General features: G+C 40.2%; 1 protein-coding gene and 1 long non-coding RNA gene across 4 annotated transcripts; one reads left to right on the forward strand and one right to left on the reverse strand.

Moving 5' to 3' along the window:
* Positions 1–1,108: 1,108 nt before the first annotated feature.
* On the reverse strand, positions 1,109–19,697 carry LOC111848610 (protein NLRC3-like). 3 transcript variants are annotated; one of them, XR_011989250.1, is made up of 10 exons: positions 19,588–19,697; positions 10,276–10,336; positions 9,944–10,172; positions 8,073–9,783; positions 6,715–6,888; positions 5,944–6,117; positions 5,116–5,289; positions 4,959–5,005; positions 1,616–1,680; positions 1,109–1,458 (listed from the first exon to the last, which is right to left on the reverse strand). XR_011989250.1 is itself a non-coding variant. In XM_072708957.1 (9 exons), coding segments are annotated over exons 1-9 (2,583 nt in total). In that variant the 5' UTR covers positions 19,599–19,697; the 3' UTR covers positions 1,575–1,678. The 3 variants fall into 3 exon arrangements, 2 of the variants coding, with proteins under 2 accessions (XP_072565058.1, XP_023676541.1); XM_072708957.1 differs by lacking the exon at positions 1,109–1,458 and having other exon boundaries at positions 1,575–1,680; XM_023820773.2 differs by lacking the exons at positions 1,109–1,458; positions 1,616–1,680 and adding an exon at positions 2,800–4,452.
* LOC111848611 (uncharacterized) lies at positions 15,332–15,941 on the forward strand. Its single transcript, XR_002839352.2, has 3 exons — positions 15,332–15,427; positions 15,508–15,632; positions 15,862–15,941. It is a non-coding gene; the product is annotated as an uncharacterized lncRNA (long non-coding RNA).
* Positions 19,698–23,420: the final 3,723 nt, after the last annotated feature.

Genomic DNA, 23,420 nt, shown 5'->3' on the forward strand with positions numbered 1-23,420 from the left:
CCCACCCCCCACGTCCCTGCTACAGGGTTCCTGCTTAGTCCCACATTCCAAACATCTGCAAAGGTTTAAGAAGCTGCTTCTCAGGAGGAAATATCCGCACCGTCAGGCTGCCTGGGGCATTCGGCTGCATTCGAAGACATTTCATCGTGCATTTCAAACAGCCTCACTTATATTGTGGGTGACAGTTAATGTGATGTTGAAAATGTTCTGTCAGCTCATGCCAACCTCCGGATTGGAACCAGATGTACGGCCGTGGGAAGTGCTGCATGTTTACGCTCTGCCTTCACAGCCAACATGAGGTTACTCAGCGTGCCAGGGAGCTCTATGTCTGTTCTACTCTCAATACGTGCTGGTCTGAAGAAGGACCTCGAAAGGCTTTGGCGTATCGTCATGGTTTAGTGATATGAGTCAATATTGTTAATGGAGTCGATTTGAATTGTATGGTGCTTTTAACAATTGATATATCAATTAGAATTGATGAATTGTTATACTTTTATTTGCACTAACCAAGCGCGGTGTGTGTGCTTTATTTGGGTGCTCTGTGTGTGTGTGCACTTGTGTGCGTGCTTTAAATGGCCGATATGTGTATGGGGGCTCTGATTCTGTGTTCTCTAACTGCATGTTGTGTGTGCGTGCATGCACTCTAACCGGGACCTGTATGTGTGTGTTCTATCCAGTCACTGTGTGTGTATGTGGTCTAACCAGGCACTGCGTGTATGTGTGTGGTCTAACTGCGCTCTGTGTCTGTGCTAAGAGGGCAGTTTGTGTATGTGTATGTATGTGTGTGTTTCACAGGTGTGAGAAATGTCTGTGCATAAAAGTTGTAAAACCTCATGCACATGCATTTTGGTCTGTGTAAGTGTTCCGTTCCTACTACCTGATGTTAGTGTAGTATTAATATATAGTGTATCATTAACTACATAGTTAAGAGTTTAGTTATAGAACAACAACCAGCATTGTTCATTAGTGGAAGTAGTGTTTTTTTTGTGACCATTTTTTCAAAACGAGAGAAAAAATGAACAAGCAGTAAAAGATTTACATAGAAAATAACCCCCCCCCCCCCCCCATGGATACCCACCCCTTCCCCTCCAACCATACCCTGAGACAGCCCAAGAGAAAAAGTGAGGAGAGAAAGGAGAAATCTGTCAGCAGAAGGAATGACCAGCACACCCAGGAGAGAGAGAGCAGCTAAAAGAATCAGGGAAAAATAATGGTAAAAATTAAAGAAATAATCAAGATGTATGAGTATAAAACAGATTGCCTTACATAGTGACCCCCCAACCAGTTCTTGACTAGCTGCATGTCTTGAAGCCAGAGGACAAGGGAATGGGAAAGGAGAGAATTGTCATAGAGATGCAGACGGAGTGGAAGTCGTGTTACCATCCAGATGGACACAAATAGCAGTTGCATCCTTTGAATAAAACGGTCGATGAAGGCGTAGCCTTTGTAGGCAGCATTCTTTGAAGGTCAAACAGAAAACAATGTCAAATGGGATGGTTTGACCCATGGATAACTCCCTATTTGCATCACCAGCTGTACCCGCCCTTACCCTAACCCTTACCCTTGCCTCACAAAGCACCGCTCCTATTGCTTAGCTGGGACACACCCACTTTACCTTTGCACAATGGATCTTGGCCTATGTTGGGCTGTGAAGGATTGATCAGGTGCATCCTTTTGACTCTGCAAAAGAAGGATGCATTTCTAGGCCTTATTTGGAGGAGCCCTCGAAATGGGACAGACTTGTTGCACAGCTGTGATGCATTTGATCTTCGACTGAAGCCTTTGAAGGATGCAGCACCTGAACTGGGACACAGTCATAGCATAGCTGAGTTACGAGAGTGGAATGTGTACTTTCCGCTTCCTTTAATGAACTTCATTAAAAGGCATTACAAGTAACGGTCTTTACAAGTGATCTACATGTCAGTGTAACTTGCTTGACGCTGAGATGCAACGCTGCCATTTCCATGGCCAAAGTTCTCATACAGTGTACAATACCGACTAGTTGGAGAGCTCCATGCAGTCATTAAACAGGTAGGTCATTAAGTGAGCAGTGTCTGTAAAATATAGCCACCCTTTGGCCCCAGCTCCGAAATACAGGAAAAGTTGTTCCATAGCCTGATTATCCACTGCAACCTTTCTTGACCAACTTTCATAGCCCTTTAACCTTACACCTGAAACCTCATGCGAAAATGAACTTGAACAGGTAACTGAATATGGAGAAATCGTTTTTCAACAATCTTGACCTTGTAGCTCCACTTAAGAAAATCAAGCATAGGGATAAGAAACCTGCCCCCTGGTACTCTGATCGTACGTGTGAACTTAAACAAGAGTGCCAATGGCCTCAACCAAACTAGAAGTTTTCAGATCTGCCTGGACAAGCACTAGTGACTGCTAGGTCTGTGTATCTCACCATACTAACAGAAGAGAACAGAAACAATCCTAAATTCCTGTTTGAATCTATGTCAAGGATAACAAAATAGGATTTCGCCATCTTGTTCATTTGACTTTCTCTGCTGCCCCCTGGAGGATGGGCTCCCCTTTTAAGTCTGGTTAGGGTTAGGGCTTCCTCTGCTGCCCCCTGGAGGATGGGCTCCCCTTTTGAATCTGGTTCCTCCTAAGATTTCTTCTTTCTAGGGAGTTTTTCCTTGCCATTGTCACATCTGGCTTGCGCACTGGGGACTTTGGGCAGAGATAAAGTAAAGTGCTTTGAGACAATGTAATGCTGTGAAAATGTGCTATTCAAATAAAATTGAATTGAATTGAATAATATTGCTACGACATGGCTCCTACACCAGGATGGGTGATTGTCAAGGGGTAATTTATTAACAATGAACACAAACAGGAGAAAACATAAAAGAAAAAGACAATGACACAGCGAAGCGGAGTGGGAGCCAGCATGGTGGCTGCCTCAGGATCGATTCCTCCCCCCTTGCAGGCTCAACCATGAAGATCTTATAGCTCCAGCCCCAGATGAATAGGGGGAAGAGAAGCTGCCAGAAGAGGGAGCACTATGGTATGTGAAGCTTGTCACCAGAGGAAGGAGATGGATGTCAGAGTAAGAAACCACATTTCCATTGTTTTCAGTGGTGTATCTTTATCGCTACAATGCCAGTGTGAGTGTATTGTGGGCCACATTGCAGCTGATAATCTTATTCCTCAAATGTGTGGATTAAAAAACAAAACTCAAACTAAAATGTAAAGTAAATCAGGAACCAAAAAAGAGAATATATGCTATGTTTTTTTTTTTGCAATTTGGAATCACATGAGGACATCATTAATGGTGAAACATGTTGTGAAATCATAAAGCTATTTTTTAGCAAAAAATTTAAAATTCTGCAATCAGAATAGCAAACCAATTCTTTAACTATGTCCATTGCCATAGTTCTTAAATATGCTCATGTAGCGAAGCTAAAAAGGATTTTTTTTATATAACTTCGCCAAATTTTAGTTATTGTACTTTTATTTTAGAATAATTTTTATCAGGCCAAACAGTCATATGTAGTAATAAAGTGAATTTATTTGATTCACCAGAGAGTGCTGTTTAATTATGTTACTCCTTTATGCTTTGTGCACCTCTGAACCAGGACATTAACAGAATAGAAAGTGTTAATTGTCATTGTACAAACAGCAAATACATACAATATATAGACATAAATTTATGAAATGTACATACACAGGGGAGGGGGAAAGCCCCCCTAATCATCAGGATTACATTAAATTTTATTTGAGTCAGAGAGAAAAACGATTTTTTTAGAAATTTGTTCAGCTTGCCAAACATCGTCATGTATTTTGTCAAACACATCGCATTTCAGAGTAAAAACGATTATACTGGTTAAAAAGCAGAGATTTACCAGGGATAACCAGCAACATGACACACTATGATACAGAAAGAATGATTCCTCTAGCACACAGTTAGCTATCCCAGCATGCACAGCGACACTGAGCAGTCTCTATGAATCCCAAACCCTGGACAAAGGGGTTCAGTGAATGAGGAGATGACCCTGTACAGGAGGGTCAGTCCATTAGAGGAGACTCTGTAGAAGGACAGAGTACCAGCTTCCCAGTCTAGATATACTCCTACTCTACGGGAACCTGAGGGATCTATGGGTATGTGAATCGATCTGTAATCGTGCCAGAAAGAGTAACTGCAACGATCGCAGCTCAGAACCCATGACTTGTCATTGGCTCCAAGCCGACAATCATCACTCCCTCCTTTCCTCCCAATTCCTTTATAAGTCACTCCTATCCAGACGTTGAATCCATCCCACTCAGCCTCCCAGTAACAGCGACTAGTCAGACTCTCTCTGCACAGAACTTGGTAGCTAATGTCATCAAATCTTTCTGGATGGTCAGGGTATGGCTGCTCTTCCCCATGTGTCACCTTCCTGTTCCCCTCTGACAGAGAAAGCCCATTGTGTGCTGTATTGGGATCCAGTGTCAGCTGGCAGAGGTCTGTAGGTAAGAGGAATACCATCAGGCAGATACCACTAATACCATCAGGCAGACCAGCGTCTCCACCATTTTATCACTGTCATACTTCACACACTCAATAACACAGAACGCGTTCCAATACACTCCAAAATACAATCAGGGTTCAAAATAAAAATTCTGCCTTGTTAAAGGCCTTGTCCACATCTAAGAAGGCCACAACTGGGTCAGAACTTGTACAATTTTTCCAAGGTGGAAAAGCCTTCTCAGGTTGTCCGCAGCCGATCGACCATTAACAAAGCGCACCTGGTCTTGATGTATTATTGTGGAAAGTATATTGCTGAGTCGGTTTGCAAGCACCATAGTAAGTTGTGTACTATCTACTATCAGAGTGAAATTGGTCTGTAATTGCCACATTGTTGGATGGATGGATGGATGGATGGATGGATGATGGATGGATGGATGGATGGATGGATGGATGGATGGAAGGAAGGAAGGAAGGAAGGAAGGAAGGAAGGAAGGAAACTTACATTTCTGTAACCCTGGTCTGGTCCAGGACTCTCCACTGTGTTCTATACTACAGGAGAAGCAAAATAACTAAATTTTAGTGTATACATCTATTTTATTGTTGCATCTTTCTTACATATGTGTGTCTCTTGCAGTGTCATACATACACTCTGTACTCACTTCATTTTCTCCAGTTCACAACTGGGATCCTCCAGTACAGCAGAGAGCAACTTCACTCCTGAGTCTCCTGGGTGATTGTAGCTCAGGTCCAGCTCTCTCAGGTGTGAGAGATTCGACCTCAGAGCTGAAGCCAGGGAAGAACAGCCTCCCTCTGTGACTCTACAGCCTGACAACCTGCAGAGACAGACAAAAAATCTCCAATAAATAAGATCACCTCACCATTACAAGTATTCCTTTTAAGTAAAAGTGACTACTTTCAATAATTACAGTTAAAATTCTGGTAAACCCAGTAATGCTGATGTTCAGGGCTCTCAAGTGTCACTCATTGACTGTGAGACACACGCATTTCAATCAGTTCAGCTGCTCAGACATCACACCTTGTGTTTCTCATGCTGAGAAGTAACACCAACCAAAGTGTTCCGTTATGCAGAATTAATGGATGAGGTGCAGGCATATGGAATGGAGTTTTCGGCCAAGTGCATCACTGTCTCAAGTTAAACAGGGACTCCTACCAGCCAATCAGAAAATAGCATTTGTTGATTCTAGGTAAATTCCAAAATAAGTTACATGTGATCCCACTGCAAGCACGTGATTACATGGACTCGCACAGAGATAGAGTGCTGACGAGGTGGGAGTGGCAGAGCAAGGTATGATGAATGCTTTGACCGTGAGACACACGTTTTTCCTCTAATGTAATCTCACTCCAAACTTCTGATGAAACTTGAGAGCCTTGATGAGGTCAGTGTTTCCAGATAACAGTATGGAATACCCAGTAATACAGACTTCGTTATCTCTAGTTTACTGTGTGGAATACCCTGTAATACCGACCTCAGTATCTCCAGTTTACAGTGTGAATCCCCCAGTCCGCCAGACAGCAGCTTCACCCCTGAATCTTGCAGGTCATTGTCACTCAGGTCCAGCTCCCTCAGGTGTGAGGGGTTTGACCTCAGAGCTGAAGCCAAGGAAGAACAACCTTCTTCTGTGACTCTACAGCCGGACAGCCTGCAGAAAGCAAATCAAAATCATAAATGAGCATTTCATTTCCAAACCAAACTCTCGTCACGACGGGGCACCTGGGACCCCCAGACGTCGGCTGCTCCACCCCATCTCGCTCATCTCCCCAGTTTCTCATCTCCCCTGTCTCTCGCACCCAGGAGACACTGACCCAGAGAGAGGGTAACGCCAGCCACCCAACACTTTCCTCGTCATGCTGTCATTTTCTTTTTTTTTTTTAAAGTCTGCCTCACTGAAGCTTCAGTCCAGTGTGTCCTTAAACTCACTCCATGCTACACCGTCCAATAAAACTGTCCACTGCCTGGAACAACTGGAATTTTGTATTGAAATTACAATAAAAGACCAAATAATTCCTCAGCAGAGAGAAACACTGTAAAATCTCCAATAAATAAGATGACTTCACCATTAGATATATTACGTTTAAGTAAATGTGATTACTCCAATCAAGATTTCAATAATTACAGTTTACAGTGTGGAATACCCAGTAATACCGACCTCAGTATATCCAATTTACAGTTTGGAATACCCAATAATACTAGTCTCAGTACCCCCAGTTTACAGTGCAGAATGCCCAGTAATATTGACCTCAGTATCTCCAGTTTACAGTGTGAATCCCCCAGACCAGCAGAGAGCAGCTTCACTCCAGAATCCTGCAGGTCATTGTCACTCAGGTCCAGCTCTCTCAGGCATGAGGAATCTGATCTGAGACCTGAAGCCAACACCTCACAGCATTTCTCTGTGAGATAGCAGCTGTTCAGCCTGAAAAAGAAAATGTGTTAAGACAGAGACATACATATCCTATACATCAGAAACAGTACTGATATAAAATATCAAAACAAGCAGTTATTTTCAACATAATAAGCAACACAGCCTATAGTTCAACTAGGGAGAGCCTTAAATCACTACAGTTAGAAAATTTATTAAACATTAATTATCCTCTATCCATTTTAGTATTATCTATGATTCATCACAAAAAAACTGTGCAATTAGCAATTTTTAATTGATTCAAATTCTAATTTGTTTATATATATAATGTTAATATATTGTTTACTTTGAAGTTCAATTTGCCTTAGAAAATAAAAGGTGTTCTTTAATGTCATCGACCTTTGGCTATGTTTTCTTATTATTATGAGTGCGTAAATCATGCACCTGTGTCACTGATTTTCAGGAGACATTTATCTCAAATGCATTTAAATAGTTACTATTTTAATTTTAATAAGCACATATTGCCAGTACAGATTTTGTAGCCACAAACAATTCACAGCCATGGTGGTAAAGTCTCACTGTGGTCTATGGTATTGTTGTCTTGTCATGATACCAAAATTATGACTTCAATACGGAAACCACTTTAAGGATCATGATACCGGTACTGCAAGGATATCAATGCAGAAAAAATTGATAAGTATTGTTCATGGTAAATCATGCACCAGTATCTCTGATTTTCAGGAGATATTTATCTCAAATTCATTAAAATATTTACTCCTATAATAAACTGAGCCTTACTCTACTCCACCACATACCCTAATATTGCGAAGCATTGCATTATGATCGCTCTGATCCGTTCAGTTACAAGGAGAACAATCAGGGGCGTTTCTGGCTATTGAAAAGATCAGGGGTTAAGTCAAGATTACCTTGACTTTTTTGAAGGAGGATAATAGGCATCAAGGCTAAAATACTCGGGGCTTGGCTTAAAATACTCGGGGCTTGGCTTAAAATACTCGGGGCTAGGGAAGCCTACTCCAATGTGATGGGAAAAAGATCCTGTAAATCATTATAATGAGAAACTATGATTTACTACTTCACTACCCTCAGTCTTTATAAAAGCTGGGTTCCTGATTATCAAAAAAATCCAGCCTGGTCATTAATGCACAAGGAGGAATAAACTGCATGTGTTACATATTCATGTAAGACCAGACAGGTTTTCACATCCTCACATCACTTACAGAGCTGTCCTAGATGTCTTGATCACAGGCAGCAGCATCCAATGCTCTTCATCTGATCTGATGAATTTCTTCAGATCAAACACATCCAGCTCATTATCTGACATCAGTACCACAAAGGCCAAAGCCGAATACTGTGCAGATGAGAGGTGTTCTACTGACAGATGTCCTGAAGTCAGGTATCTTTGTACTTCCTCTACTAAAGACTTGTCATCCAGTTCATTCAGACAGTGGAACAGGTTGATGGTCCTTTCTGGAGATAAATTCTCCTGTATTTTGTCTTTGATGTATTTTGTTACTTTCTTAATGGCATGTGAGCTGGTTCTTGTCTGTCCTAGAAGCCTCTGTAACAGATTCTGACTGGAGTCTGTTGAGAGGCCCAGGAGGAAGCGGAGGTAGAAGTCCAAGTGTGCATTCTTGCTGTTTAATGCTTCATCCACTGCAGTGTTCAGCACGTCAGCTGATGTGTTTGATAGAAATACGTATAAAGCAGCGAGATACTCCTGGATGCTCAGATGCACAAAGCAGTACACCTTCTTCTGATACAACCCATATTCCTCTTTAAAGACACCTGTGCACATTCCAGAGTAAACTGAAGCTTCACTGATGTCGGTGTCATTCTCTCTCAGATCCTGCTCATAAAATATGAGATTCCCTTTTTCAAGGTTATGAAAAGCCAGTTTACCAAGTTCTAAAAGGAATCCCATTCTGGACTGAGAGCATTTAAGCTCAGTATACTTGTCATTTTTAAAACTTGTCTGAAAGATCAGGAAGTGTGTGTACATTTCAGTCAGAGTCCTTGGAATTTCTCCACTGTCCGTCTCAATAATAAGCCTCTCAAGAACAGTGGCTGAAATCCAGCAGAACACTGGTATTTGGCACAAAATGAAGAGGCTCCTTGATGATTTCACATGTGTGATAATCCTGCTAGCCAGGCTCTGATCACTAAATCTCCTCCTGAAATACTCCTCTTTCTGGGCATCACTGAACCCTTGTATCTCTGTCACCTGGTGGACGCACTCAGGAGGTATCTGATTGGTTGCTGCTGGGCGGGATGTTACCCAGAGGAGAGCAGATCCAAGCAGATTCCCCTTAATGAGATTAGTCAACAGCACATCCAGTGACGTTTTCTTTGTTATATCAAACCAGCTCTCATTATTCTGAAAATCTAGTGGAAGGCGACACTCATCCAGACCATCAAAGATGAACAAGACTTTGTACCTAGACAGATCCATGGATTCAAATGATTTCAGTTCTGGGACAAAGTGGTGAAGCAGTTCAATCAGACTGTATTCCTCCTTAATCAAATTCAGGTCCCGGAAAGGAAGAGCAAATATGAAGTGAACATCCTGGTTTGCTTTTCCTGCTGCCCAGTCAAGAATAAATTTCTGCACAGAGACCGTTTTCCCAATACCTGCAACCCCTTTAGTGAGTACAGTTCTGATAAGTGTCTTACTCCCACATAAGGGTTTAAATATATCATTACACTTGACTGTAACAGTATCTTCTGTTTTCCTTTTCTTGGATGCTGTTTCAATCTGTCTCACTTCATGTTCATCATTGACTCCTCCAGTCCAACCTTCAGTTATGTAGAGTTCTGTGTAAATCTCACTGAGAAGTGTTGGCTGTCCTTCCTTAGCTTTCCCTTCAAATACACACTCAAATTTCTTCTTCAGGTTACATTTAATTCTGTGCTGACATTGCAACAGAGGTTCTGAAAAGAAATGAGAGGAAAATGCACAAAACATTTTTTACTCATAAAAGCCAAATTAAATCAGATTAAAATAAATTTTAACCTGAATGTAATACATATTTTTTTCATATACAATTTTCTTGTGGCAAAGCCAAGATACACAGAATGATAAACAGCTTACTCTTCTCCAGCATGTCAGCAAGATCATTTTGCTCCATGGTCCTCAGGATGTACAGTGTGATCTTCAGAGCTCCCTCTCTACCACAGGTCTTCTGCATCTGACCATCACTGTTCTGGTCATTGTCCTCCTCCAGCTGAGGCTCAGAGCATTCCGGGTCATTCTGCTCTAGGTACCTTTTTAATCTCTTCAGCTCATCATTCAGAAACTTGTGAGCTTTTTCCTCTAGTAACTAAAATAAATAGTTACAGTTTAATAAACTACTAATTGTACATCTGTAGATGTATGCCAATTTAGATCAAATTTAAGGAAATATTTCAGTAATAAATGCACACCTTGAAGATGGATGATACATCTCCTTCCTGTGGATTTGAATGACATCTTCTCACTTTGTCACTGTGAATAAAACACAAACATCCATCCATTAATTCATCCATTTTGTGGGCTGCAGAGGAAAACCATGCAATAGAGGGACAGCGAACGAACTGCAAAGACAGGGGGGGGATGTCCCACAGCACCACTGAAGGCATGCAGGCTGCAAACAGACAGGGGACTCAGCCTCCAGCACTGGGGATGTGACCTGACAGCACAGCCCATGGTGCCGCTGTTAAATCAGTCATTTTATGGAGACAGAGGTCCTATTTTGCTGCTGCTTTATGGAAACAATGACCTACAGGCCCTTAAACTCAAAAATAAAAGTTAAAAAACAGAAGCCACAAATTTTAAGTTTTTTTTTTTAATTTTGAAAACAATTTTTTGTTTTAATTTCAACTTTAGGTTTCGTGACTCACGCTTTTAGTTTCATTTTCATTTTCATTAACAAAATCTTTTAGTTATCCTTTTAGTTGTAGTATCCATCATATAAATATGGCATTTATTCTCAGGATCAGTAACATTTTAAATATCACCTTTGGCACAGAAAGCAATTGTTTGATTTTTTTGACTGATGACTTAACAGGATATACAAGTTAATCATTAACATGCAGCTTTTCATTAAACATGTTCAAACTGAAGCCTTAGCCTGAAGCCTTAGCCTGATCATGATCTAAAGAGTTCATGAGAATGCATTGATTCATCAAAACAGAAGACGACAACAAGATATCATCCAGTCATTCTTAACGGATATACAGCAGTGTATAGCTGTCCAGCTGTATGCTGAGGATTTAAATTTAAATTGCACTTTCAGTGAAAAGCTTCAATGAAAACCTTCCAAATCCAGCTCACAGGAAGTCAGTCTTTAAAGTAATACTCATCCTTTTCTCTCAGATGTAATTCATATACAATACAGACAAAACTTCTGTTTAAATTCTCACAAACAATGGGTTTTGAGAAAGTTAAAAGATTACGCGTTTCTTATAAGGTCTCTTTCCTAACAGCTTGCATGTGTCTGTATGGCTTTGAACTGAGGGTTTGTTTAAATGCACATTTACCTTTGATCTAATGGAAAATGTCCTTCTCTGAAGGTGGGTGGGAGCCCCATTGACCAGTCACTCTTCATGAAAACACAGCTGAGTACAGGGTAGCCTGTTCTCTCCATCAGGACACTGGTTTCAAATGCAGTACAGACACTCCCTGGGTTACGATGGTCCATGTTATCATATTTCAGCTTTATGATGGGTAAATGTTTTTACTTTCAGTACATTATCCAATATATTACATAAGATATTAAGGATTTTGCCTAACTGTAGGCTAACGTAAGTGTTCTAAGCATGTTTAAGGTAGGCTAGGCAATGGTGTTAGTTAGGTTAGGTATATTGTATTAAAATGCATATTCACCTTACGATATTTTCGCCTTACAACAGGATTATCAGAATGTAACCCTATCGTAACCTGGGGAGAGGCTGTATGACAAATGTGATGTAGTGCCAAATTTGAGGGAATTTGTACAATGTCAATAATTATTTGAACTGCTACATATTATGTGAATTATAGATTAAATTCAGAGTCCCAGTGCTGAATTTGAACTGAAGACTTCCCGATCACAGGCACAGAGTCCTAACCCAGAGAGCCACATGCAAACTGCACAAAATTTTAATAATCACCCAGAGGTAAAAACAGTGCAAATGTCTCTTCCCGTAAGGCACATCAAGCACTGCTGAACCACAAGAAATTGTTCTAAGACTACATGGGAAACCCTGCTTTCCCCATAAAATTCTCAAAAGAAATGAATTTGTCAATATATAAATGTAAATTCATTTTATTTTATGATTAAAAGTGTAATCTCTTACTAACAGAGCCACAGCACTGATTGTTTCACAGGACTTGCTTTCGACAACATAAACGTTAATTTTCTTTATGAAGCCTGAATTAATACACCTCATAGACGCCCACTGACTCAGTGCTTCACTGGAAGTCTACGGATGGTTCATGTGTGCTATGTCAAAATGGAGAAACTTATTGGTGAATATGCCCTGATTACATGTTTACAGAGCCCACCTGGAAGACATGCTGCATGCTTTCGAAGGATGCAGACTACGCAGCCTTTGTAGGCTTTGTCCTTCAAAAATACTCCCAATGATTCTTGGCATAGGTTGGACCTAGAAATGCATCCTTCTTTTGCCAAACCCTGGAGGATCCACCCATCTGTTGCTGGTTTGAACCCAAAAGGACTCAGCCATCCCAGTACACAGAAAAGCTTGCCACCTCTTCTCCAGTCTGTGAAAGATGTCCCAGGATTTCTGGTTTTGCTTCATCTAGATGGTTGTCTAAAATATAATTATTTCTAAAAAAAACACTTTATTCAGATATTTAAAATTAGCAAGACTGGCCACCAAATGGCACAGACAAAAGTTAATTATGAACTTATTGCATATTACAGTAGAGTCTCGCTTATCCGACCTTCGTTTATCCGACATTCCATATTATCTGACGTCCCACCGCAAAAAAAACGCATCAATAGGCAACAAGAACTGCAAGTTGTGAGCGTGACCGTAGTCTGTTTTTTGTTGGTACCGACTCTACTGCAGCTAATTAGTTACCCCGACTGTACAGTGGCGCGCCCGTCTATACGATATGACTCATGTGTCTGTCATTCGCCCCACCCTCACTCACTCACTGTCACAACGCAGACAATTCTGTAAGTTCATTTTTTCAGTTAATTTTTTCTGTTATTTTGTTGTAAAACATGATTATTGAGTTTGTAATGTGTAAAATTATAACATGGTTTGATGTTTAATAGGCTTTATCTTAACACCTCCCAGGCTCCCATTATCCGACTTTTTCGCTTATCCGACATTCTGCCAGCCCGTTTATGCTGGATAAGCGAGACTCTACTGTAAATGTAATTTAACCCAGACTTAGATGGGGATACTAGACATGTCATTTTCTGGCTATGTGGGTGATGTGTCTCAGTCCTATAACCTACAGAAAAAAGGCTCTGGCTTCTCAGTACTTGTTTGTCAAAATATGAAAATTTAGCAGTTTTACGTTCTAATTCTGCAAACAGTCAAAAGTTGAGTGAATATTTTTTTCAAGTTTGCACTGAAATACACTATACGGAAAAAAGGTTTTGGGACACACCTCCTAATTAATGAATTCAGGTGCTCCATTCAGACCCATTGTCACAGGTGTATAAAATCAAGCGCCAGCCATGCAGTCAGGTTTACAAACATTTGTGAAAGAATGGGTCGTTCTGAAGAGCTCAGTCAATACAAGCATAGTGCTGTCACAGGATGCCACCTTTGCAATAAGTCAGTCTGTGAAATTTCTTCCATGCTAGATATTCCGCAGTAAACTGTAAGCGGTATTATTCCGAAGTGGAAGCAATTAGGACCAACAGAAACCACGTTAAGTACTAGAGTGGGATCTCTGAGCACTGAGACACATATTGTGTAAAAGTCACCAACGCTCTCTGCAGAGTTCCAAACTGGTGTAAAGCACACCGCCACTGGATTCTAGAGCAGTGGAAATATGTTTTGTGGGGTGACGAATTATGCTTCTTTGTCTGGTAGTCTAATGGATGAGTCTGGGTTTGGCAGATGCCAGGAGAGTGTTACCTGGAAAAACTTGACTGGCCTGCACAGTGACCTGATCTCAACCACATGAGCCAGGCTTTCACGTCCAACATCAGTGCCTGACCTCACAAATACTCTTCTAGATGAATGGGCAAAAATTTCCACAGAAGCAGTCTTCCGTGAATGGCAGCAGCTGTAGCTGGAAAGGGGGGACCCACTCCGTATTGATGTTTTATAATGGGACGTCATAAAAGTTCCTGTGGGTTTAATGGCCAGGTGTCCCAATACTTTTGTCCATATAATTTATGTCACAGGCAACTACCCTGTCAGTGCAAGTACGTAGGCAATGCGTCGCATAAACGGCGGATGGTACCCAATTGGATCGCAATTGGATCGCGTTCTATTACGAAGCATCGCGTTTTATTCGCTTTTTAGTCGCTTTTTGGCAGGGAAAACTACGCATCACGTCGGATCTTGTTTAGAAAAGGGTTTGTTTGCCTCTGGAAGTAGCAATATTACTATAATAAAATTATTTAATGCAGTAATATTACTTGTCATATTATAGGGTATGGTATGATTTACATGGCTATTTTATATGCTGGACATTGTTTCTTGTTATTAAAATTTAAATGAGTGCGCACTTGTGTGGAGATCTATTGAGAGATGTCTCACTGTGGGTGAAGACTTGGCAATGTCAGATGGCTATACATGCAACTGTTCTTAAATAAGTGTGTGTTGTTAGGGAGACAATGGTCTGCTTCTGCAGTTGTAGTCCATCATGTTTTCGCTGAAAGTACTCCAGTGGTTTTCCAATAAGTATTGGGTGCTTTGTTTTGATATGCCGCTTGAGTTTTGATGGTTTTAGAGCTTCGTTTGAAAGTGTTAATCCACAATACACACACTGTGCCTTGGGCTTACATGGCTGGCTTAAAGCAATGCATTCTGGGCCTGATGCAATGCATCATGGTTAGAATTAAATGTTGTGCTGGCGGCCCTATACGGACCAATAGCCAGTCTCGATTTTAAATTTGCGGGCCAATCTGTAGCCTTCGTGGCTCATCAGTGGTTGAGAAACGTGGTTTTAAAAGATATTTTGTTCCCTGTTAAATCAACTTTAAAAGACAAGAAAAAAAAGAAAAGTCTATTCCATCGCCTACGCTTGGTTGGAAAGGTAGGTTGAAAATCATTTCTTTCTTAAATAGTTTCAGATTTGATTATTTATTGTTACAAACTTTTTATCGCACTTTAACCATTTTAACATCTATGGCTATGCTAACGTTACCATGCTCGACCTTTTGTGATGTATTTGTATGTTACTATTCATTTGAGTTGTATTACTATGGCGTAAGATCACTCTCAAAATACATGTGCATACTGAAAATTCACAATTGTGCTTTTCAATTTTCAATATAATACAAGATAGTAATTGTGATCACTTAGGGTTTTAGAGTAATTTTTTACCGTCTTGTTCTTACAGATGTTCCTTCGAGAACTTCGTTACCCAAAGGGCAACTTATACCAAGTCAATGCACATGTAAGTTGAAAACAAATCTACATCTGTCTTGATGTATCTCTAAATATTTAATGCTGTATTCTCTATTGTTGACCTTACAGCAACAGAGAGGATCCTTCTGCAAATGTTGGGGGAGTTGCAGAGCCAGGTCCAACACCTGAAAGAGATTGTTACCCAAAGACCTTCCTTTTTGGGTAACAGTCCTGCAGACACACCATTAACAATGGCAAGTGCACTGTACAAAATTGATTTATGATCTATTTTAATTAAATTATTTTAGATTGATTTTGGAAATGTTTATTTTTTTCCTAGTTTAAATAATAAAGTTTCAAGGTGTATTTAAGTTTATATTTCATACCAATTATATTTCTAAGTGAATTACTATTAACTGAATTATAGAGATTTTTTAAATACTTTTTTACAGGTCTTTCTATAAGAATCTATTATTTTTTCAGTGTGCAGAGGATGGTGGACTTCTACTGCAAGACATTGAGGAGCTGAAGAACATCGAAATGCAGTTGCAAGGTAATATATGGATACTAAGAAATATAATATATACTTATATCAAATTCATATATACACTCACCTAAAGGATTATTAGGATCACCTGTTCAATTTCTCATTAATGCAATTATCTAATAAACCAATCACATGGCAGTTGCTTCAATGCATTTAGGGGTGTGGTCCTGGTCAAGACAATCTCCTGAACTCCAAACTGATTGTCAGAATGGGAAAGAAAGGTGATTTAAGCAATTTTGAGCGTGGCATGGTTGTTGGTGCCAGACGGGCCGGTCTGAGTATTTCACAATCTGCTCAGTTACTGGGATTTTCATGCACAACCATTTCTAGGGTTTACAAAGAATGGTGTGCAAAGGGAAAAACATCCAGTATGCGGCAGTCCTGTGGGCGAAAATGCCTTGTTGATGCTAGCGGTCAGAGGAGAATGGGCCAACTGATTCAAGCTGATAGAAGAGCAACTTTGACTGAAATAACCACTCGTTACAACCAAGGTATGCAGCAAAGCATTTGTGAAGCCACAACACGCACAACCTTGAGGCGGATGGGCTACAACAGCAGAAGACCCCACCAGGTACCACTCATCTCCACTACAAATAGGAAAAAGAGTTAATTTAAACTGGTGTGGCAGAGGGGACAAAACACCGATGAGGAATACAAACATCATAGATGTGATTATCCGTAAGTAAAACCAATGTTTAAGCAAAGGTAAAATTTGACCATTCAGCATAAAATTTTTATCCTGAAGGTTTAAACACAATATGGATTTAACCTCCCCATGCACGTTACATAATTCTTCCCCATAGTTTTCATTGGTTTTAATGGCCAAAGTTGCTTTTTTTCTGACTGCAGATAAAAAGTGAACAATCACAATGTAAAGGAATAACAATAAACTCACCTGTTCATGATTGACATTTACCATTTAATAAGGTCTAATGTAAGTGAATTGTGTCTGTTCTGTTTTTTAGAGTCTGCATTACGAAACCCACTGGTGTCTAGTCCAAATGAGGCTGAAGCTGAAACAACCATCAAAGAGTGGCTCGTGACCAGTGATGGGCAAGTTACTCTGGGAAAGTAATGCGATTACTGATTACTAATTACTCAGTTCAAAAGTAATCTAATTACTGATTTATGATTACTACCATAAAAAGTAATCCAATGGATTACTTTTAGTTACTTTTTGTGACGGCCATGTATTTCCACAATACTTAAATCCACTTCATACCACCAGCAATTCAGTTCTTAAAGAAACAACAACAGGGGTCTAGTTAACACTTTATTGCTATCTTGAACAAGGCCAAAACAAGCAATCAACTTTCTAAGTTGAATATTTAATAAAAAAATAAAATGCATCTTTGTTTTAAATCAAATAAATACAACTCTTTTCCACTGTTTTTGCAAAGTCACAATAAAAAGTTCTGAATTTTTCTTCCAGTTAGAATGTGTAAACAATGCTACTGCATAGTAAATCATATTTTATAACAAAAAAAAAATTCTTAAGGCAGCACTAGAAAGTTTTAGAGAGAATGTCAAGAATTTCCAACATAAACCTTCCAACACAACTAACATAACTTGTGCTTCGTAAACCATTTTGAACTTGCCTCTCCTTTATTTTCTGGGTCAATGGGATTGGAGGATGAAAAACAGTGGTTGTATCGCATCAAAAGAAGCATCTCAAATCTCCGGTCAGACAACCTATTTCTCCTTGGTGTGAGAACTATCCCACCTAAACTAAAGAGGCGCTCTACAGGTGCACTAGATGGTGTTGGGGTGTTGTACTTCAAGAAAACATTTTTGATGTTTGGGAATTGTTTAACTTTGTTGAGCACCCCATATGAAGCAATGACATCATATGTGTGCCTGCCCCTTATTCTCTTACATGCGAGAGCTGCTTTGTTGCGCTGTAAAGTGCATGGATTGAACCAGTGTGTAGTAACCCCCATACAGCTTTTATTATGAGATGTCCAAATGTCCGCAGTAGTCGACACAAAGTGCAGTGCGGCCCTCAGATTGGCCTCCATTGTAGCATATTCCTTATCTAAATAGTTAGAAAACGTTTTTCTCTGAGGCAGCCGTGCATTATTCCGTGTGGGTATTTTGTCGATTAAACCGCGAAAAGACGGCGAGTCCACTGTGGATATGGGAAGCATTTCCTCGACTATGTAAGCAGCAACAAGTTTTTTCAAGTTTTCCCCACTCACCAGTTGACTTGAAAATTCTAGTCTGAGCTGTTTAGTTGCAGGAAAAGATGAATCCGAGTCTGTGTTGGGGACTGACCCCGCTTTCTCCACTAGCCTAACAGCACTGTGTTGTCCTTTGAGATGTTTAGATAGATTTGAAGTCGAACTCTTAGCGGTTGAAAATCTTTTGTCTCCCGCACATAAGACACACTGTACAACTACACTCACCTAAAGGATTATTAGGAACCAGTGGCGGTTCTACACGGAGGCCTAGGGAGGCCCGTGCCTCTGTAGACATGTCCCTGGCCACCCCTGTGGCCCCCCTGTGCTGACCAAATAAAAAAGTACGAATTTATTATGATTTTACACACGAGCGCCAAAAGCGGAACTAATGCGACGCATCGTTCTACACGGGTAAATTAGAGACTCATCAGACCAGGCAACATTTCTCCAGTCTTCAACTGTCCAATTTTGGTGAGCTCGTGCAAATTGTAGCCTCTTTTTCCTATTTGTAGTGGAGATGAGTGGTACCCGGTGGGGTCTTCTGCTGTTGTAGCCCATCCGCCTCAAGGTTGTGCGTGTTGTGGCTTCACAAATGCTTTGCTGCATACCTCGGTTGTAACGAGTGGTTATTTCAGTCAAAGTTGCTCTTCTATCAGCTTGAATCAGTCGGCCCATTCTCCTCTGACCTCTAGCATCAACAAGGCATTTTCGCCCACAGGACTGCCGCATACTGGATGTTTTTCCCTTTGCACACCATTCTTTGTAAACCCTAGAAATGGTTGTGCGTGAAAATCCCAGTAACTGAGCAGATTGTGAAATACTCAGACCGGCCCGTCTGGCACCAACAACCATGCCACGCTCAAAATTGCTTAAATCACCTTTCTTTCCCATTCTGACATTCAGTTTGGAGTTCAGGAGATTGTCTTGACCAGGACCACACCCCTAAATGCATTGAAGCAACTGCCATGTGATTGGTTGATTAGATAACTGCATTAATGAAAAATTGAACAGGTGTTCCTAATAATCCTTTAGGTGAGTGTATGTTTTTGCCCTTAGCGTAGTGCCAATGTGCAAACGACAGAAAAGCTACTATATATCGACCTTCAAAAAACGTATCAGCGACGTACTTGTGCTGACTGCATGGGTAGTCTCACAGCTGCTGAAAATCTGAATGTTTTAATGTACCAATATTTTACAAATCATGTTACCATTTACTGGCTGCAAATCCATACAAATCAATGATTAAACCTATAAACTGAATGCACAAAATCCCAAATGAATACTGCATAAAGGCAACAATGTTAAATGCACAGTTTGAACACTCAGAATATACAGTTGCACGGATATTCCGTTGAATCTGAGGATTTAAAGGGAACTCATCCGTATTTTAAAGGACATTTACTCTAAAAACAGATTAGACAGCCATACAACCATAGATAGATGGATGGATGGATGCCTTACTGCTACCATTTGTCCTCTTACCTGGGATCCATTTCTGGTGCAGCACCTTCAAACTCACACTACACAGACAGATAAAGTTCCTCTTTTTGTACTCTGTGCTGAGGCTGGTCAGACAGGTCCAGCAAGTTCTCTGTGAACGGGAAGTAGCCTACAGTATGTGTCACATATGCAGTGCGAAGAAAAACAAGTCCTCTGTTTATCAGTATCATGACATTGGACTATTAGGTGGCGATTCAAGAATTTGACCCTTAGGGGGGCTCAGCCATTCTGAAGAAATACACAACATCACACCCGAGTTAACCGTGTTCCAGTACAGCAAGTCAGAAAGGCATTTACTGTATTTTGCGTGAATGCGTGCTGTTATGACAAGAAATTACAGTGTATTTTAACCTTTCTGTGGCTAATTCAGTGGTGGAGGAAGTACTGAAGCTTAGTACTTAAGTAAAAGTACAAATACCCTGCAAAATATGTACTCAAGTAAAAGTAGAAGTGCTACATCAACAATCTTACTTAAGTGAAAGTACTAAGTACTTACTTTTAAATTTACTTTAAAGTATTTTTTAAAGTAAAAGTACTCACTCAACGTCTGGGGTGTGCCATTTTGTAAAAGAATAGTAGATATACTGACTTACGCCTCTACCGATGTCATAATAATTACAAGCAACTATACAGTATATGTGTATTGGAAAGTTTGGTGTGCTTATTGTGCGTGCACTCTGCAATACTGTGTGTACCCTAACTTAGAATTATGTGGATGACAAGTTATCTACTAGGTATTACCCACTAATATACCATTAAGATACACCATGTTGAATGGGTCCATGTTGAATGTCTCATCTTCTTGAAATCAAGCCAGTCTACCAGCTCGTGCTGCTAATTGACGCGCGCTCTGCCATCATTGGAGCTAATAAAGCCACCTGATTTGGTAGGAAATGGCAAACAACGCCAGAACGCAATAGGCTAACTATTTTTTCATGCAAGATTTTGACGAAATTGTTGTAAGAGCCATATAGAAAGCATAGGTTTTTGTTGTTTGTTAAATTGTGTTATTCATTAAAATATTTGAAATATTATTGTTTAGTTCATTGTTGTCGAGTGCATTTGCTAGTTTAACCACTAGGTGGAAAGCACTTATGTAAAGGCACGTAATATGTCACGTGATATATGTTTTTTTTTTTCTTATGAGACGGTCAGGTGTAGACCTAACAGTTTTCTGACCGACTACGATTAAAGCTAAGTGGACTGCTCCCTATGTATGGAGGACTAGACATGACATAATTATAAATAAATAAATGTGTGAATAAATAAGTAAATACTGAAATAAATAAATACATAAATACAGTTTGGCCATGAAAACTGCTAAATGGATTCCTATATTTGTTTATTAACGTATTTAAATATTTATGTATTTCCACATTTATTTATTTCTGCATTACTGTCTCTGTATGTTAATAAGGTGGGCGGCCCCAAAAGCATGATTGGTTAAAAGTCGAGCTTCCTTGCGACTCAATTAGTAATGCCTCGACTTTTAACCAATCATGCTTTTGGGACCGCCCACCTTATTAACATACAGAGACAGAAATGCAGAAATTAATGAATGTAGAAATGTGGAAATACAGTAATAAATAAATGTAGAAATGTGGAAATACATAAATAAATAAATGACGAAATGTGGAAATTCATAAATATTTAAATACGTTAATAAACAAATATAGGAATCCATTTAGCAATTTTCATGGCCAAACTGTATTTATGTATTTATTTATTTCAGTATTTACTTATTTATTCACACATTTATTTATTTATAATTATGTCATGTCTAGTCCTCCATACCTATGAGCAGTCCGCTGTGGAAGTGTAGTTTGGTGGAACTACACTTTATAGTAAGAAAGTTATTAAATGACATTCCTAATAAAAAATCATTAAAAAATCTTTATAAATAGACTAAGGTATATTTCACCAAACTAAGGGGTGTAGTATGACCATGATAACATTCCAAAAGCCTTTGGTGATTTTGGTGGCTCTTCACTCTTCGGAAGTGAAATTATTGACATTATCCGTTTTCGTTTTGCACTTTGCGGACGGTCCCTAAGCTCTCCTCTGACAGCGGATTGCTCATAGGGAGCAATGTCATCCGTATTTCTTTAAAAACATATTGTTAGGACGAAATCACTTCAGGGGTCGCGATCAAACGGAAAGAAATTTGAAAGCCTGATGGCTTTTTAATTAATAAGCCGTGAAAACAACAGCGATCATGCCAACTATACAGACAGAGACACTGCGCTCTCTCGCTGCGGTCGGCGGCAATTCTTTTCAGATTAGGCTCTACATGTGAAGTTAAACGAGGAAAATATTTCACACTTTAAGTTAGCTCCACATTCTCCAGCAATATGAATTAAAAATACAAAGCAAGATGGGAATATCCTTCTGCTCACACAAAACTGCCGGAAAATTTAGGGATCGTCTTGAAAGTGCAACGCCAATCAGCATAACACCACTTGTACAGTATGGGTCCTATAACCGTCTATCAATATTGCAGTTGGATAAATTGCAATTACTCTCATTTTTAAACGAATCCACATCAAACCAAATTCAGTGTGTTCCTCTGGCCCTCTCTCATCTTTCACACCATTTGAGGAAATTATAACCAGACAAATGTTGTTCAACTATTTTGCTGAACAACATTTGTCTGGTCGATTCTGCAGGAGAGCGACTGCAGCACAAATTGCTGAAAAGGTTAATGCTGATGTTGATAGAAAGTAGGGATGGCACGGTTCATGAAAAAAAACCGAACCGTTCGGTTCGCTTGTCTCGGTTCGGAGCATGCATGCGTCGCACGGTTCGACGGTTCGACGGTTCATGACATGCGCAATGTAGCCTCGTGCCCCGTATGTGACGTCAGTGTGTTTCCCTTTCGCGCGAAAGAATAGGCTATATGCACAGAGCGTTGTGACGTAGTTCCGGTAAAAGTTCAGCCAGCTAAGTAATTTCCGGTAGCCTTTCGTTTGCTGCTTTTAGCTCGTGTTTTCGGCGTTACCACCCTGTCTCTGAAGAAAACGTTTAAATTTCAGCCAACCGATAGCACAACATCTGAACCCTGTTGTGCGCCTTTGTTGTGTGACTTTATTTAATGTGCGGTTAGGCACTTTGTTAAAGAAAATTAAGTTATCTGTGACAAAGCACTCCAGTGAGTGTCATGCCTCGATCGTCCACTATTTCCGTGTGCCACGCCCCCTCGTTAACCCTGTGTGGATTCCCCGTGTTTACCAGCTGTTCCTGATTGTTGTCAAATTTGTCATTACTCCATTGTATTTAGTCCGCGTTTCCGTTTCTTTCTCCAGTCCGGTCATTATATTGCAATTCTGCTTTACCGCTCGTCTGTGTTCCTTTTGCTCATTAAACCCCGCATTCCCCCGATCCTAGGTCTCCTCGCCTCTGCTTCCCCGGTAAGTGTTGTAACAGTGAGCCTGCTTCCATGCTGCAATGTGAACATTTGCCATGTTCCTAAAAATTCTGTTTATTGCAGTGTCTGACCACACAGACCTACAGGCTATTGCCAGATGATCATACTAGACATATCAACTGGACATACACTCACCTAAAGGATTATTAGGAACACCTGTTCAGTTTCTCATTAATGCAATTATCTAATCAACCAATCACATGGCAGTTGCTTCAATGCATTTAGGGGTATGGTCCTGGTCAAGACAATCTCCTGAACTCCAAACTGAATGTCAGAATGGGAAAGAAAGGTGATTTAAGCAATTTTGAGCGTGGCATGGTTGTTGGTGCCAGATGGGCCGGTCTGAGTATTTCACAATCTGCTCAGTTACTGGGATTTTCATGCACAACCA

This window comes from Paramormyrops kingsleyae, chromosome 2 (assembly GCF_048594095.1).
Source record: "Paramormyrops kingsleyae isolate MSU_618 chromosome 2, PKINGS_0.4, whole genome shotgun sequence".
NCBI classification, from domain to species: domain Eukaryota; kingdom Metazoa; phylum Chordata; class Actinopteri; order Osteoglossiformes; family Mormyridae; genus Paramormyrops; species Paramormyrops kingsleyae.